Source organism: Crinia signifera, chromosome 6 (assembly GCF_055691185.1).
Source record: "Crinia signifera chromosome 6, ASM5569118v1, whole genome shotgun sequence".
Taxonomy (NCBI): Eukaryota; Metazoa; Chordata; class Amphibia; order Anura; family Myobatrachidae; genus Crinia; species Crinia signifera.
The window spans coordinates 5573375-5590355 of record NC_139222.1 but is presented as its reverse complement, the minus strand read 5'-3'; the positions used below and the strand labels follow the sequence as shown (position 1 = coordinate 5590355).

General features: G+C 39.8%; 2 protein-coding genes across 4 annotated transcripts in view; both read right to left on the bottom strand.

Annotated features, from left to right (window-relative positions):
• The window catches only part of LOC146009858 (uncharacterized), a 360424-nt gene that overhangs the window by 265389 nt on the left and 78054 nt on the right, over window positions 1–16981 (bottom strand). The gene's annotated exons all lie outside the window — the stretch shown is intronic.
• Window positions 11365–16981, bottom strand: part of LOC146009874 (uncharacterized) — a 58392-nt gene continuing 52775 nt past the window's right edge. The window contains exon 6 of one of the 2 annotated variants that reach the window (XM_083150449.1): window positions 11365–13906. In XM_083150449.1, the coding sequence (XP_083006575.1) occupies window positions 12189–13906 (1718 nt within the window). In that variant the 3' untranslated portion in view covers window positions 11365–12188. The remainder of the gene's footprint in view (window positions 13907–16981) is intronic. The other variant, XM_083150450.1, reaches the window with a different exon arrangement.

Here is a 16981-nt window from a genome sequence, read left to right as displayed (position 1 = left end):
GAGACACTGGGGTGCAGGAGAATGTCCAGCAGAGCATTCATAGGAGACATCGGGGAGCAGGAGAATATCCAGCAGAGTATCTACGGAAGACACTGGGGAAGAGAATGTCCAGCAGAGCATTCACAGAAGACACTGGGGAGCAAGAGAATGTCCAGCAGAGCATTCATAGGAGACATTGGGGAGCAGGAGAATGTCCAGCAGAGTATCTACGGAAGACACTGGGGAAGAGAATGTCCAGCAGAGCATTCACAGAAGACACTGGGGAGCAAGAGAATGTCCAGCAGAGCATTCATAGGAGACATTGGGGAGCAGGAGAATGTCCAGCAGAGTATCTACGGAAGAAACTGGGGAAGAGAATGTCCAGCAGAGCATTCACAGAAGACACTAAGGAGCAAGAGAATGTCCAGCAGAGCATTCATAGGAGACATTGGGGAGCAGGAGAATGTCCAGCAGAGTATCTACGGAAGACACTGGGGAAGAGAATGTCCAGCAGAGCATTCACAGAAGACACTGGGGAGCAAGAGAATGTCCAGCAGAGCATTCATAGGAGACATTGGGGAGCAGGAGAATGTCCAGCAGAGTATCTACGGAAGAAACTGGGGAAGAGAATGTCCAGCAGAGCATTCACAGAAGACACTAAGGAGCAAGAGAATGTCCAGCAGAGCATTCATAGGAGACATTGGGGAGCAGGAGAATGTCCAGCAGAGTGTCCATGGGAGATACTGGGGAGCAAAATCATGTCCAGCAGAGAATCCACGAGGGACTCTGGGGATCAGGAGAATGTCCAGCAGAGTATCTACGGGAGACGCTGGGGAGCAGGGGAATGTCCAACAGAGAATCCACAGGAGACACCGGATAATGTCCAGCAGAGAATCCACAGGAGACACCGGATAATGTCCAGCAGAGAATCCACAGGAGACACCGGACAATGTCCAGCAGAGAATCCACAGGAGACACCGGATAATGTCCAGCAGAGAATCCACAGGATAATGCCCAGCAGAGAGTCCACAGGAGACACCGGATAATGTCCAGCAGAGAATCCACAGGAGACACCGGATAATGTCCAGCAGAGAATCCACAGGATAATGTCCAGCAGAGAATCCACAGGAGACACCGGATAATGCCCAGCAGAGAGTCCACAGGAGACACCGGATAATGTCCAGCAGAGAATCCACAGGAGACACCGGACAATGTCCAGCAGAGAATCCACAGGAGACACCGGATAATGTCCAGCAGAGAATCCACAGGAGACACCGGATAATGTCCAGCAGAGAGTCCACAGGAGACACCGGATAATGTCCAGCAGAGAGTCCACAGGAGACACCGGATAATGTCCAGCAGAGAGTCCACAGGAGACACCGGATAATGTCCAGCAGAGAGTCCACAGGAGACACCGGATAATGTCCAGCAGAGAATCCACAGGAGACACCGGATAATGTCCAGCAGAGAATCCACAGGAGACACCGGATAATGTCCAGCAGAGAGTCCACAGGAGACACCGGATAATGTCCAGCAGAGAATCCACAGGAGACACCGGATAATGTCCAGCAGAGAATCCACAGGAGACACCGCATAATGTCCAGCAGAGTATCCACAGGAGACACCGGATAATGTCCAGCAGAGAATCCACAGGAGACACCGGATAATGTCCAGCAGAGTATCCACAGGAGACACCGGATAATGTCCAGCAGAGTGTCCACAGGAGACACCGGATAATGTCCAGCTGAGAGTCCACAGGAGACACCGGACAATGTCCAGCAGAGAATCCACAGGAGACACCGGATAATGTCCAGCAGATAGTCCACAGGAGACACCGGATAATGTCCAGCAGAGAATCCACAGGAGACACCGGATAATGTCCAGCAGAGAGTCCACAGGAGACACCGGATAATGTCCAGCAGAGAATCCACAGGAGACACCGGACAATGTCCAGCAGAGAATCCACAGGAGACACCGGATAATGTCCAGCAGAGTATCCACAGGAGACACCGGATAATGTCCAGCAGAGAATCCACAGGAGACACCGGATAATGTCCAGCAGAGAATCCACAAGAGACACCGGATAATGTCCAGCAGAGCGTCCACAGGAGACACCGGATAATGTCCAGCAGAGAGTCCACAGGAGACACCGGATAATGTCCAGCAGAGTACCTAGAGACACCCCCCATACATTATACAGGACATCACCTCATCAGCTGCTTCCTTCCTACATTTCTGATCTCTTGTTGAAATAAATGACAGAAAAGATGACAACTCCTAGTATACTTTATTACTCTGTGTACTGACCATACACTACATTATGTACAGGTATATACACACTATATCATATACAGGTACTGTGTGTACATTGTATGGTTACGTATTATACTTTATTACTCTGTGTACTGACCATACACTACATTATGTACAGGTATATATACACTATATCATATACAGGTGCTGTGTGTACATTGTATGGTTACGTATTATACTTTATTACTCTGTGTACTGACCATACAATACATTATGTACAGGTATATACACACTATATCATATACAGGTGCTGTGTGTACATTGTATGGTTACGTAGTATACTTTATTACTGTGTACTGACCATACACTACATTATGTACAGGTATATACACACTATATCATATACAGGTACTGTGTGTACATTGTATGGTTACGTATTATACTTTATTACTCTGTGTACTGACCATACACTACATTATGTACAGGTATATATACACTATATCATATACAGGTGCTGTGTGTACATTGTATGGTTACGTATTATACTTTATTACTCTGTGTACTGACCATACACTACATTATGTACAGGTATATACACACTATATCATATACAGGAACTGTGTGTACATTGTATTGTTACGTATTATACTTTATTACTCTGTGTACTGACCATACACTACATTATGTACAGGTATATACACACTATATCATATACAGGTACTGTGTGTACATTGTATGGTTACGTATTATACTTTATTACTCTGTGTACTGACCATACAATACATTATGTACAGGTATATACACTATATCATATACAGGTACTGTGTGTACATTGTATGGTTACGTATTATACTTTATTACTCTGTGTACTGACCATACACTACATTATGTACAGGTATATACACTATATCATATACAGGTGCTGTGTGTACATTGTATGGTTACGTATTATACTTTATTACTCTGTGTACTGACCATACACTACATTATGTACAGGTATATACACACTATATCATATACAGGTACTGTGTGTACATTGTATGGTTACGTATTATACTTTATTACTCTGTGTACTGACCATACACTACATTATGTACAGGTATATATACACTATATCATATACAGGTGCTGTGTGTACATTGTATGGTTACGTATTATACTTTATTACTCTGTGTACTGACCATACACTACATTATGTACAGGTATATACACTATATCATATACAGGTGCTGTGTGTACATTGTATGGTTACGTATTATACTTTATTACTCTGTGTACTGACCATACACTACATTATGTACAGGTATATACACACTATATCATATACAGGTACTGTGTGTACATTGTATGGTTACGTATTATACTTTATTACTCTGTGTACTGACCATACACTACATTATGTACAGGTATATACACTATATCATATACAGGTGCTGTGTGTACATTGTATGGTTACGTATTATACTTTATTACTCTGTGTACTGACCATACACTACATTATGTACAGGTATATACACTATATCATATACAGGTACTGTGTGTACATTGTATGGTTACGTATTATACTTTATTACTGTGTGTACTGACCATACACTACATTATGTACAGGTATATACACACTATATCATATACAGGTACTGTGTGTACATTGTATGGTTACGTATTATACTTTATTACTCTGTGTACTGACCATACAATACATTATGTACAGGTATATACACACTATATCATATACAGGTACTGTGTGTACATTGTATGGTTACGTATTATACTTTATTACTCTGTGTACTGACCATACACTACATTATGTACAGGTATATACACTATATCATATACAGGTACTGTGTGTACATTGTATGGTTACGTATTATACTTTATTACTCTGTGTACTGACCATACACTACATTATGTACAGGTATATACACTATATCATATACAGGTGCTGTGTGTACATTGTATGATTACGTATTATACTTTATTACTCTGTGTACTGACCATACACTACATTATGTACAGGTATATACACACTATATCATATACAGGTACTGTGTGTACATTGTATGGTTACGTATTATACTTTATTACTCTGTGTACTGACCATACACTACATTATGTACAGGTATATATACACTATATCATATACAGGTGCTGTGTGTACATTGTATGGTTACGTATTATACTTTATTACTCTGTGTACTGACCATACAATACATTATGTACAGGTATATACACACTATATCATATACAGGTACTGTGTGTACATTGTATGGTTACGTATTATACTTTATTACTCTGTGTACTGACCATACACTACATTATGTACAGGTATATACACTATATCATATACAGGTACTGTGTGTACATTGTATGGTTACGTATTATACTTTATTACTCTGTGTACTGACCATACAATACATTATGTACAGGTATATACACACTATATCATATACAGGTACTGTGTGTACATTGTATGGTTACGTATTATACTTTATTACTCTGTGTACTGACCATGCACTACATTATGTACAGGTATATACACACTATATCATATACAGGTACTGTGTGTACATTGTATGGTTACGTATTATACTTTATTACTCTGTGTACTGACCATACACTACATTATGTACAGGTATATACACTATATCATATACAGGTGCTGTGTGTACATTGTATGGTTACGTATTATACTTTATTACTCTGTGTACTGACCATACAATACATTATGTACAGGTATATACACTATATCATATACAGGTACTGTGTGTACATTGTATGGTTACGTATTATACTTTATTACTCTGTGTACTGACCATACAATACATTATGTACAGGTATATACACTATATCATATACAGGTACTGTGTGTACATTGTATGGTTACGTATTATACTTTATTACTCTGTGTACTGACCATACACTACATTATGTACAGGTATATACACACTATATCATATACAGGTGCTGTGTGTACATTGTATGGTTACGTATTATACTTTATTACTCTGTGTACTGACCATACACTACATTATGTACAGGTATATACACACTATATCATATACAGGTGCTGTGTGTACATTGTATGGTTACGTATTATACTTTATTACTCTGTGTACTGACCATACAATACATTATGTACAGGTATATATACACTATATCATATACAGGTGCTGTGTGTACATTGTATGGTTACGTATTATACTTTATTACTCTGTGTACTGACCATACAATACATTATGTACAGGTATATACACTATATCATATACAGGTACTGTGTGTACATTGTATGGTTACGTATTATACTTTATTACTCTGTGTACTGACCATACAATACATTATGTACAGGTATATACACACTATATCATATACAGGTGCTGTGTGTACATTGTATGGTTACGTATTATACTTTATTACTCTGTGTACTGACCATACAATACATTATGTACAGGTATATACACACTATATCATATACAGGTGCTGTGTGTACATTGTATGGTTACGTATTATACTTTATTACTCTGTGTACTGACCATACAATACATTATGTACAGGTATATATACACTATATCATATACAGGTGCTGTGTGTACATTGTATGGTTACGTATTATACTTTATTACTCTGTGTACTGACCATGCAATACATTATGTACAGGTATATATACACTATATCATATACAGGTGCTGTGTGTACATTGTATGGTTACGTATTATACTTTATTACTCTGTGTACTGACCATGCACTACATTATGTACAGGTATATATACACTATATCATATACAGGTGCTGTGTGTACATTGTATGGTTACGTATTATACTTTATTACTCTGTGTACTGACCATACACTACATTATGTACAGGTATATACACACTATATCATATACAGGTACTGTGTGTACATTGTATGGTTACGTATTATACTTTATTACTCTGTGTACTGACCATACAATACATTATGTACAGGTATATATACACTATATCAAATACAGGTGCTGTGTGTACATTGTATGGTTACGTATTATACTTTATTACTCTGTGTACTGACCATACAATACATTATGTACAGGTATATACACTATATCATATACAGGTGCTGTGTGTACATTGTATGGTTACGTATTATACTTTATTACTCTGTGTACTGACCATACAATACATTATGTACAGGTATATACACACTATATCATATACAGGTACTGTGTGTACATTGTATGGTTACGTATTATACTTTATTACTCTGTGTACTGACCATACACTACATTATGTACAGGTATATACACTATATCATATACAGGTACTGTGTGTACATTGTATGGTTACGTATTATACTTTATTACTCTGTGTACTGACCATACAATACATTATGTACAGGTATATATACACTATATCATATACAGGTGCTGTGTGTACATTGTATGGTTACGTATTATACTTTATTACTCTGTGTACTGACCATACACTACATTATGTACAGGTATATACACTATATCATATACAGGTGCTGTGTGTACATTGTATGGTTACGTATTATACTTTATTACTCTGTGTACTGACCATACACTACATTATGTACAGGTATATACACTATATCATATACAGGTACTGTGTGTACATTGTATGGTTACGTATTATACTTTATTACTCTGTGTACTGACCATACAATACATTATGTACAGGTATATACACACTATATCATATACAGGTACTGTGTGTACATTGTATGGTTACGTATTATACTTTATTACTCTGTGTACTGACCATACAATACATTATGTACAGGTATATACACACTATATCATATACAGGTACTGTGTGTACATTGTATGGTTACGTATTATACTTTATTACTCTGTGTACTGACCATACACTACATTATGTACAGGTATATATACACTATATCATATACAGGTGCTGTGTGTACATTGTATGGTTACGTATTATACTTTATTACTCTGTGTACTGACCATACAATACATTATGTACAGGTATATACACACTATATCATATACAGGTACTGTGTGTACATTGTATGGTTACGTATTATACTTTATTACTCTGTGTACTGACCATACACTACATTATGTACAGGTATATACACTATATCATATACAGGTACTGTGTGTACATTGTATGATTACGTATTATACTTTATTACTCTGTGTACTGACCATACAATACATTATGTACAGGTATATACACACTATATCATATACAGGTACTGTGTGTACATTGTATGGTTACGTAGTATACTTTATTACTGTGTACTGACCATACACTACATTATGTACAGGTATATACACACTATATCATATACAGGTGCTGTGTGTACATTGTATGGTTACGTATTATACTTTATTACTCTGTGTACTGACCATACAATACATTATGTACAGGTATATACACTATATCATATACAGGTACTGTGTGTACATTGTATGGTTACGTATTATACTTTATTACTCTGTGTACTGACCATACAATACATTATGTACAGGTATATACACTATATCATATACAGGTGCTGTGTGTACATTGTATGGTTACGTATTATACTTTATTACTCTGTGTACTGACCATACAATACATTATGTACAGGTATATACACACTATATCATATACAGGTGCTGTGTGTACATTGTATGGTTACGTATTATACTTTATTACTCTGTGTACTGACCATACAATACATTATGTACAGGTATATACACTATATCATATACAGGTACTGTGTGTACATTGTATGGTTACGTATTATACTTTATTACTCTGTGTACTGACCATACACTACATTATGTACAGGTATATATACACTATATCATATACAGGTACTGTGTGTACATTGTATGGTTACGTATTATACTTTATTACTCTGTGTACTGACCATACAATACATTATGTACAGGTATATACACACTATATCATATACAGGTACTGTGTGTAAATTGTATGATTACGTATTTATCTTTATTACTCTGTGTACTGACCATACACTACATTATGTACAGGTATATACACACTATATCATATACAGGTACTGTGTGTACATTGTATGGTTACGTATTATACTTTATTACTCTGTGTACTGACCATACAATACATTATGTACAGGTATATACACACTATATCATATACAGGTACTGTGTGTACATTGTATGGTTACGTATTATACTTTATTACTCTGTGTACTGACCATACAATACATTATGTACAGGTATATACACACTATATCATATACAGGTACTGTGTGTACATTGTATGGTTACGTATTATACTTTATTACTCTGTGTACTGACCATACACTACATTATGTACAGGTATATACACACTATATCATATACAGGTACTGTGTGTACATTGTATGGCTACGTATTATACTTTATTACTCTGTGTACTGACCATACAATACATTATGTACAGGTATATACACACTATATCATATACAGGTACTGTGTGTACATTGTATGGTTACGTATTATACTTTATTACTCTGTGTACTGACCATACAATACATTATGTACAGGTATATACACTATATCATATACAGGTACTGTGTGTACATTGTATGGTTACGTATTATACTTTATTACTCTGTGTACTGACCATACACTACATTATGTACAGGTATATACACACTATATCATATACAGGTACTGTGTGTACATTGTATGGTTACGTATTATACTTTATTACTGTGTGTACTGACCATACAATACATTATGTACAGGTATATACACACTATATCATATACAGGTACTGTGTGTACATTGTATGTTTACGTATTATACTTTATTACTCTGTGTACTGACCATACACTACATTATGTACAGGTATATACACTATATCATATACAGGTACTGTGTGTACATTGTATGGTTACGTATTATACTTTATTACTCTGTGTACTGACCATACAATACATTATGTACAGGTATATACACACTATATCATATACAGGTACTGTGTGTACATTGTATGGTTACGTATTATACTTTATTACTCTGTGTACTGACCATACACTACATTATGTACAGGTATATATACACTATATCATATACAGGTACTGTGTGTACATTGTATGATTACGTATTATACTTTATTACTCTGTGTACTGACCATACACTACATTATGTACAGGTATATACACTATATCATATACAGGTACTGTGTGTACATTGTATGGTTACGTATTATACTTTATTACTGTGTGTACTGACCATACACTACATTATGTACAGGTATATACACACTATATCATATACAGGTGCTGTGTGTACATTGTATGGTTACGTATTATACTTTATTACTCTGTGTACTGACCATACACTACATTATGTACAGGTATATATACACTATATCATATACAGGTGCTGTGTGTACATTGTATGGTTACGTATTATACTTTATTACTCTGTGTACTGACCATACACTACATTATGTACAGGTATATATACACTATATCATATACAGGTACTGTGTGTACATTGTATGGTTACGTATTATACTTTATTACTCTGTGTACTGACCATACACTACATTATGTACAGGTATATACACACTATATCATATACAGGTGCTGTGTGTACATTGTATGGTTACGTATTATACTTTATTACTCTGTGTACTGACCATACACTACATTATGTACAGGTATATACACACTATATCATATACAGGTACTGTGTGTACATTGTATGGTTACGTATTATACTTTATTACTCTGTGTACTGACCATACAATACATTATGTACAGGTATATACACACTATATCGTATACAGGTACTGTGTGTACATTGTATGGTTACGTATTATACTTTATTACTCTGTGTACTGACCATACAATACATTATGTACAGGTATATACACACTATATCATATACAGGTACTGTGTGTACATTGTATGGTTACGTATTATACTTTATTACTCTGTGTACTGACCATACACTACATTATGTACAGGTATATACACACTATATCATATACAGGTACTGTGTGTACATTGTATGGTTACGTATTATACTTCGTCACTATACAGACACTAGACCAGTGGTTCCCAAACTGTGCGCCTAGCCTCCCTGGGGTGCCTCGGAGCACTTGCAGGGGTGCCTCAGGTTGGTGGTCCAGAATCAGTTTAAGTTATTTATGGCCAATGAAATAGGCAAAATCAGTGCTTGTGGCTTCCAATTAAAAACATGTGGGGTAAACAGAAGTGAATCATGTTTCTCACCACATAAGTGGACCGAAGGAAAACATTTAAATCACAACTTTTTAAATATTTTTCCTGAAATTAGTAACCAACTTTGGCCTAGGGGTGCTGTGAAAAATATTCTGATACTTTAGGGTGCCGTGATTCAAAAAGTTTGGGAACCGCTGCACTAGAGAACAAATACAAATTAATAACAGACAACCTAATTTATATTCCATTAGTCACTGTACACTGTGAGTCATTATAAAACATGGGCCACGGGAAGAGAGCATGACATTATATTAGTACATCACAACTGTCCCTAATGCACGCAGCCATTATGGTGCAATATTTCAGAATATAGCAATTGGTCCATGAAGTACATTAGTGATGTCACAGGCCCCTAGCGATTGGCTAGGCTGCATCCTTAGTGATGTCCTAGCCCCCTAGCGATTGGATAGGCTGCATCCTTAGTGATGTCCTAGCCCCCTAGCGATTGGATAGGCTGCATCCTCAGTGATATCACAGGCCCCTAGAGATTGGATAGGCTGCATCCTCAGTGATGTCACAAGCCCCTAGCGATTGGATAGGCTGCATACTCAGTGATGTCACAGACCCCTAGCGATTGGATAGGCTGCATCCTCAGTGATGTCACAGGCCCCTAGCGATTGGATAAACTGCATCCTCAGTGATGTCACAGGCCCCTAGCGATTGGCTAGGCTGCATCCTCAGTGATGTCACAGGCCCCTAACGATTGGATAGGCTGCATCCTCAGTGATATCACAGGCCACTAGCGATTGGATAGGCTGCATACTCAGTGATGTCACAGGCCCCTAGCGATTGGCTAGGCTGCATCCTCAGTGATGTCACAGGCCCCTAGCGATTGGATAGGCTGCATCCTCAGTGATATCACAGGCCACTAGCGATTGGATAAACTGCATCCTTAGTGATGTCACAGGCCCCTAGCGATTGGATAGGCTGCATCCTCAGTGATGTCATAGGCCCCTAGCGACTGGATAGGCTGCATCCTCAGTGATGTCACAGGCCCCTAGCAATTGGATAGGCTGCATCCTCAGTGATATCACAGGCCCCTAGCGATTGGATAGGCTGCATCCTCAGTGATGTCACAGGCCCCTAACGATTGGATAGGCTGCATCCTCAGTGATGTCACAGGCCCCTAGCGATTTGTAGGCTGCACTCATAGTGATGTCAAAGCCCCCAAAATAACAGCATCCACTAGATTATTAGTCTTCTAATACTAAATACAGGATGGTACTTCTTATATTTTACTAGTTAAAAACCCATCAAAATGGCTGCTTCTGCGATGTACTATCACTTTGAGCTGTGACAGTTTTTACTTTCACTTGGAGCTGTCACAGTTTTTTACCCACAAACTCTCCACCCACCCCCTAACTGCTCCTTACTCCAATCCCTGTCTTCACACCTCCCTCTCTCCATATCCAGCAAGTCTGAAACAGATCAGTGTCCATGCAAAAATTGCTTTCACTTTCTGTATGACATTTTTTTTTAGCATACAAAGGAGTAATTTGGTCGGTTGAGTGGCCTCTAGCGGTCATTGGCGGTACTTTACCTCAGATTATAAAGCACCAATAAGATATTACAGAACTATGACTTCAATTGAGTATGATCACATGTAATATAATAAATCCCCATTATATCTCCAGCCAATTGCTTAGATTGAAGGGCCCTATGTAACACCTATGTTCTTTGAATGAGGTTGATGGAATAAGCGAACTACAATATGTTCCAGACATTACTGATCTGTTCCAGTCTTCTGTTCATGACATACGTCTTCTAGCCCATTAGCTCTTTGGAAAAGCTTTTCTCCAGTGTGACTTTTCTTGTGGGTAATAAGCGTTGCTTTGTATGTAAAACATTTCCCACACTCAGAACATGAAAATGGTTTCTCCCCTGTGTGTATTCTCTGATGTATAACAAGATCTGATTTATGTGTAAAACATTTTCCACACTCAGAGCACAGAAATGGCTTCTCACCTGTGTGACGTCTGTGATGTGTAACAAGATCTGACTTTTGTGAAAAGCATTTCCCGCACTCAGAGCATGGAAATGGTTTCTCACCAGTGTGACTTCTCTGATGTGCAACCAGATAAGATTTCTGAGTAAAACATTTCCCACACTCAGAACAAGAAAATGGCTTCTCACCAGTGTGAGTTCTTTGATGTTCAACAAGGTATGCTTTTCGAGTAAACCATTTCCCGCAATCAGCGCATGGAAATGGTTTCTCACCTGTGTGACTTCTCTCATGTTCAAAAAGATGCGTTTTCTGTGTAAAACATTTCCCACACTTAGAACATAGAAATGGCTTCTCACCTCTATGAATTTTCTGATGTTCAAGGAGATGTGTTTTGTGTGTAAAACATTTCCCACACTCGGGACATGGAAATGGTTTCTCACCTGTGTGAATTCTCTGGTGATCAACAAGATATGTTTTTCGTGTAAAACTTTTCCCACACTCTGAGCATATAAATGGTTTCTCGCCTGTGTGAATTTTACAATGTTTATTGAAACCTGATCTATAGGTAAAACATTTTCCACACTCCAAACATGGATATGGTTTCTCACCTGTGTGAATTCCCTGATGTTCGTCAAGATATTTCTCCTTAGTATAACATTTCCCACACTTCAAACATGGAAAGAGCTTCTCACCTGTGTGAATTCTCTGATGTCTAACAAGATATGACTTTTGTTTAAAACATTTCCCACATTCAGAACATGGAAATGGTCTTTCACCTGTGTGAGTTCTTTGATGCTCAACAAGATCTGTTTTCCGTATAAAACATTTCCCGCATTCAGAACACAGAAATGGTTTATCACCAGTGTGAATTCTCTGATGTTCAACAAGATATGGTTTCTGTGTAAAACATTTCCCACACTCCAAACATGAAAATGGCCTCTCACCTGTGTGACTTCTCTGATGTATAATGAGATCTGATTTCCGAGTAAAACATTTCCCACACTCAGAACATGGAAATGGCCTCTCACCTGTGTGAATTCTCCAATGTTTGTTCAAATGTGATCTATATGGAAAACATTTCCCGCACTCCGAACAGGTAAATATTTTCTTACTTTTGTGAGTTCTCTGATGTCTATTTAGAATTGATTGATAGGTAAAACATTTCCCACACTCAGAACATGGAAATAATTTCTTCCGTTTGTGGATTTTCTGATGTCTAATTAAAACTGACTGGCGTTTACAATGCTTCCCACATGCAGAACAGGAGACTGTATCGCCAGCATGAGCTGTACTGTGTGTAACAGAATCCAAGTTACTGATAGAACCTTCCTCGTTAAGAGGATAAGATGATATATCTGCACTGCGATGTGCTGGATGTATATTTAGGGTTATGGGGATTTCCTCTGGAGAACCTCGTATGTTGGTTTTTTCATCTTCTGTTCCAAAGTCTGTAGATAAATGTCCATCTGCGATATTCCTGCTGTTGTGTGTCCCTGCTGGATATAACATAGGGGCAAAACGAGTCAAATATATTACTGTTAGTGAGGTCAAGATGTTAAGTTGTTTCATTGCATGTAAAACATTTCCCGCACTCAGAACAAGAAAATGGCTTCTCACCTGTATGATAGGTCTCTTGCTAAGCAGGTGGGCTGGGCATCAGGAACAGGGTGAAATATAAACAAGGGAGGCTCACAAGCTATGGCTAAAAGAAAGCCTTCAATGTAAGGGAAGGGAAAGGAAGGGTCTCCAGGTCCAAATTTATATCCCACGGAGTCCTAGGGAAAATGTATGGTGGAAGGATGTGAAGCACCCCTTGTAGGAAGGTTTGAACATCTGGGGCCAAGTTCAGTGACCATGCAGGAGGCTATAACATTTGGCCCCTGGTATAATATCATTGTAAAAAGTACTGAAAGGGTTGACACCCGATCCTTAAATGAGGGAAGGTGAAGACCCTTTGACGGCCTTTTCCCGAGAAAGGACAAGAGCCGGGATAGGTGATAGCAACATTGCTTGTCGGCAAATATCTAACACCAGAGCATATGACTACACCAGAACTGGGGGTAGACCTGGGAGGTGACCAGTTTCCTAGCCTGCAGCGTGGTACAGACCAAGATCTCGGAGCCATGCCGTCAAAGCCAGCTGAGAGGACCAGGGTTGAAGGCACGGCCCTTGGCAAATAGATCCTTAGAGAGGGAGATGCCACGGGATGTCGGCCTGCGAGTAGCAAGAGTGTGGAGTGGGAGGGGTTAGTGAGGGGGCAGAGCTAGATCATTAACCCTTCGGTGCCTGTTGATACCCAGCAGCAGCACTTCCAGTGTCCCCTAGACCGGAATAAGCACAATGCACAGAGCCGCAGGTACATGCAGATCCCCGGCCATACCAGACGCACCACCCAAACTGCACAGCACAAAGTAATACCCTTCGTGTCGCGTCCCACTACAACTGCGGCTGAGGGGAACCAGAGAGGCCAGAGCAGAGCAAATAGGAACCCGAAATAGAATATGACCCCGTGTTACTCCCATTTCTCAACCTCTCTACCATCTTCCTGGCATCACTCCCCCCCCCCCCCTCTATCCTCAGCTCTCTCACGCCTCTTCCTGTTATCTCAGTCCCTCCTTCTTCTCCAATCTCATCCACCCGTCTCTCTACCCCTCTCCTCTGATCCCTCCTCTCCCTATTGTCTCTCTCACACCCGCTATTGTCTCTCTCTCACCCCCTATTGTCTCTCTCACCCGCTATTGTCTCTCTCTCACCCCATATTGTCTCTCTCAGCCTCTTACTCCCTATTGTCTCTCTCTCACCCCCTATTGTCTCTCTCACCCTCTTACTCCCTATTGTCTCTCTCAGCCTCTTACTCCCTATTGTCTCTCTCTCACCCCTATTGTCTCTCTCTCACCCTCTTACTCCCTATTGTCTCTCTCTCACCCTCTTACTTCTATTGTCTCTCTCTCACCCTCTTACTCCCTATTGTCTCTATCTCACCCCTATTGTCTCTCTCTCACCCCCTATTGTCTCTCTCACCCTCTTACTTCCTATTGTCTCTCTCACCCTCTTACTCCCTATTGTCTCTCTCTCACCCTCTTACTCCCTATTGTCTCTCTCACCCTCTTACTCCCTATTGTCTCTCTCTCACCCTCTTACTCCCTAGTGTCTCTCTCTCACCCTCTTACTCCCTATTGTCTCTCTCTCAGCCTCTTACTCCCTATTGTCTCTCTCTCACCCTCTTACTCCCTATTGTCTCTCTCTCACCCTCTTACTCCCTATTGTCTCTCTCACCCTCTCACTCCCTATTGTCTCCCTCTCACCCTCTTACTCCCTATTGTCTCTCACCCTCTTACTTCCTATTGTCTCTCTCACCCTCTTACTCCCTATTGTCTCTCTCTCACCCTCTTACTCCCTATTGTCTCTCTCTCACCCTCTTACTCCCTATTGTCTCCCTCTCACCCTCTTACTCCCTATTGTCTCTCTCTCTCCCTCTTACTCCCTATTGTCTCTCTCTCACCCTCTTACTCCCTATTGTCTCCCTCTCACCCTCTTACTCCCTATTGTCTCTCTCTCTCCCTCTTACTCCCTATTGTCTCTCTCTCTCCCTCTTACTCCCTATTGTCTCTCTCTCCCTCTTACTCCCTATTGTCTCTCTCACCCTCTTACTCCCTATTGTCTCTCTCACCCTCTTACTCCCTATTGTCTCTCTCACCCTCTTACTCCCTATTGTCTCTCTCACCCTCTTACTCCCTATTGTCTCTCTCACCCTCTTACTCCCTATTGTCTCTCTCTCACCCTCTTACTCCCTATTGTCTCTCTCAGCCTCTTACTCCCTATTGTCTCTCTCTCTCACCCTCTTACTTCCTATTGTCTCTCTCTCACCCTCTTACTCCCTATTGTCTCTCTCACCCTCTTACTCCCTATTGTCTCTCTCACCCTCTTACTTCCTATTGTCTCTCTCACCCTCTTACTCCCTATTGTCTCTCTCTCACCCTCTTACTCCCTATTGTCTCTCACCCTCTTACTCCCTATTGTCTCTCACCCTCTTACTCCCTATTGTCTCTCACCCTCTTACTCCCTATTGTCTCTCTCACCCTCTTACTCCCTATTGTCTCTCTCTCACCCTCTTACTCACTATTGTCTCTCTCACCCTCTTACTCCCTATTGTCTCTCTCACCCTCTTACTCCCTATTGTCTCTCTCACCCTCTTACTTCCTATTGTCTCTCTCACCCTCTTACTCCCTATTGTCTCTCTCATCCTCTTACTCCCTATTGTCTCTCTCACCCTCTTACTCCCTATTGTCTCTCTCATCCTCTTACTCCCTATTGTCTCTCTCACCCTCTTACTCCCTAATGTCTCTCTCTCACCCACTTACTCCCTATTGTCTCTCTCACCCTCTTGCTCCCTATTGTCTCTCTCACCCTCTTACTCCCTATTGTCTCTCTCACCCTCTTACTCCCTATTGTCTCTCTCACCCTCTTACTCCCTATTGTCTCTCTCTCACCCTCTTACTCCCTATTGTCTCTCTCACCCTCTTACTCCCTATTGTCTCTCTCACCCTCTTACTCCCTATTGTCTCTCTCTC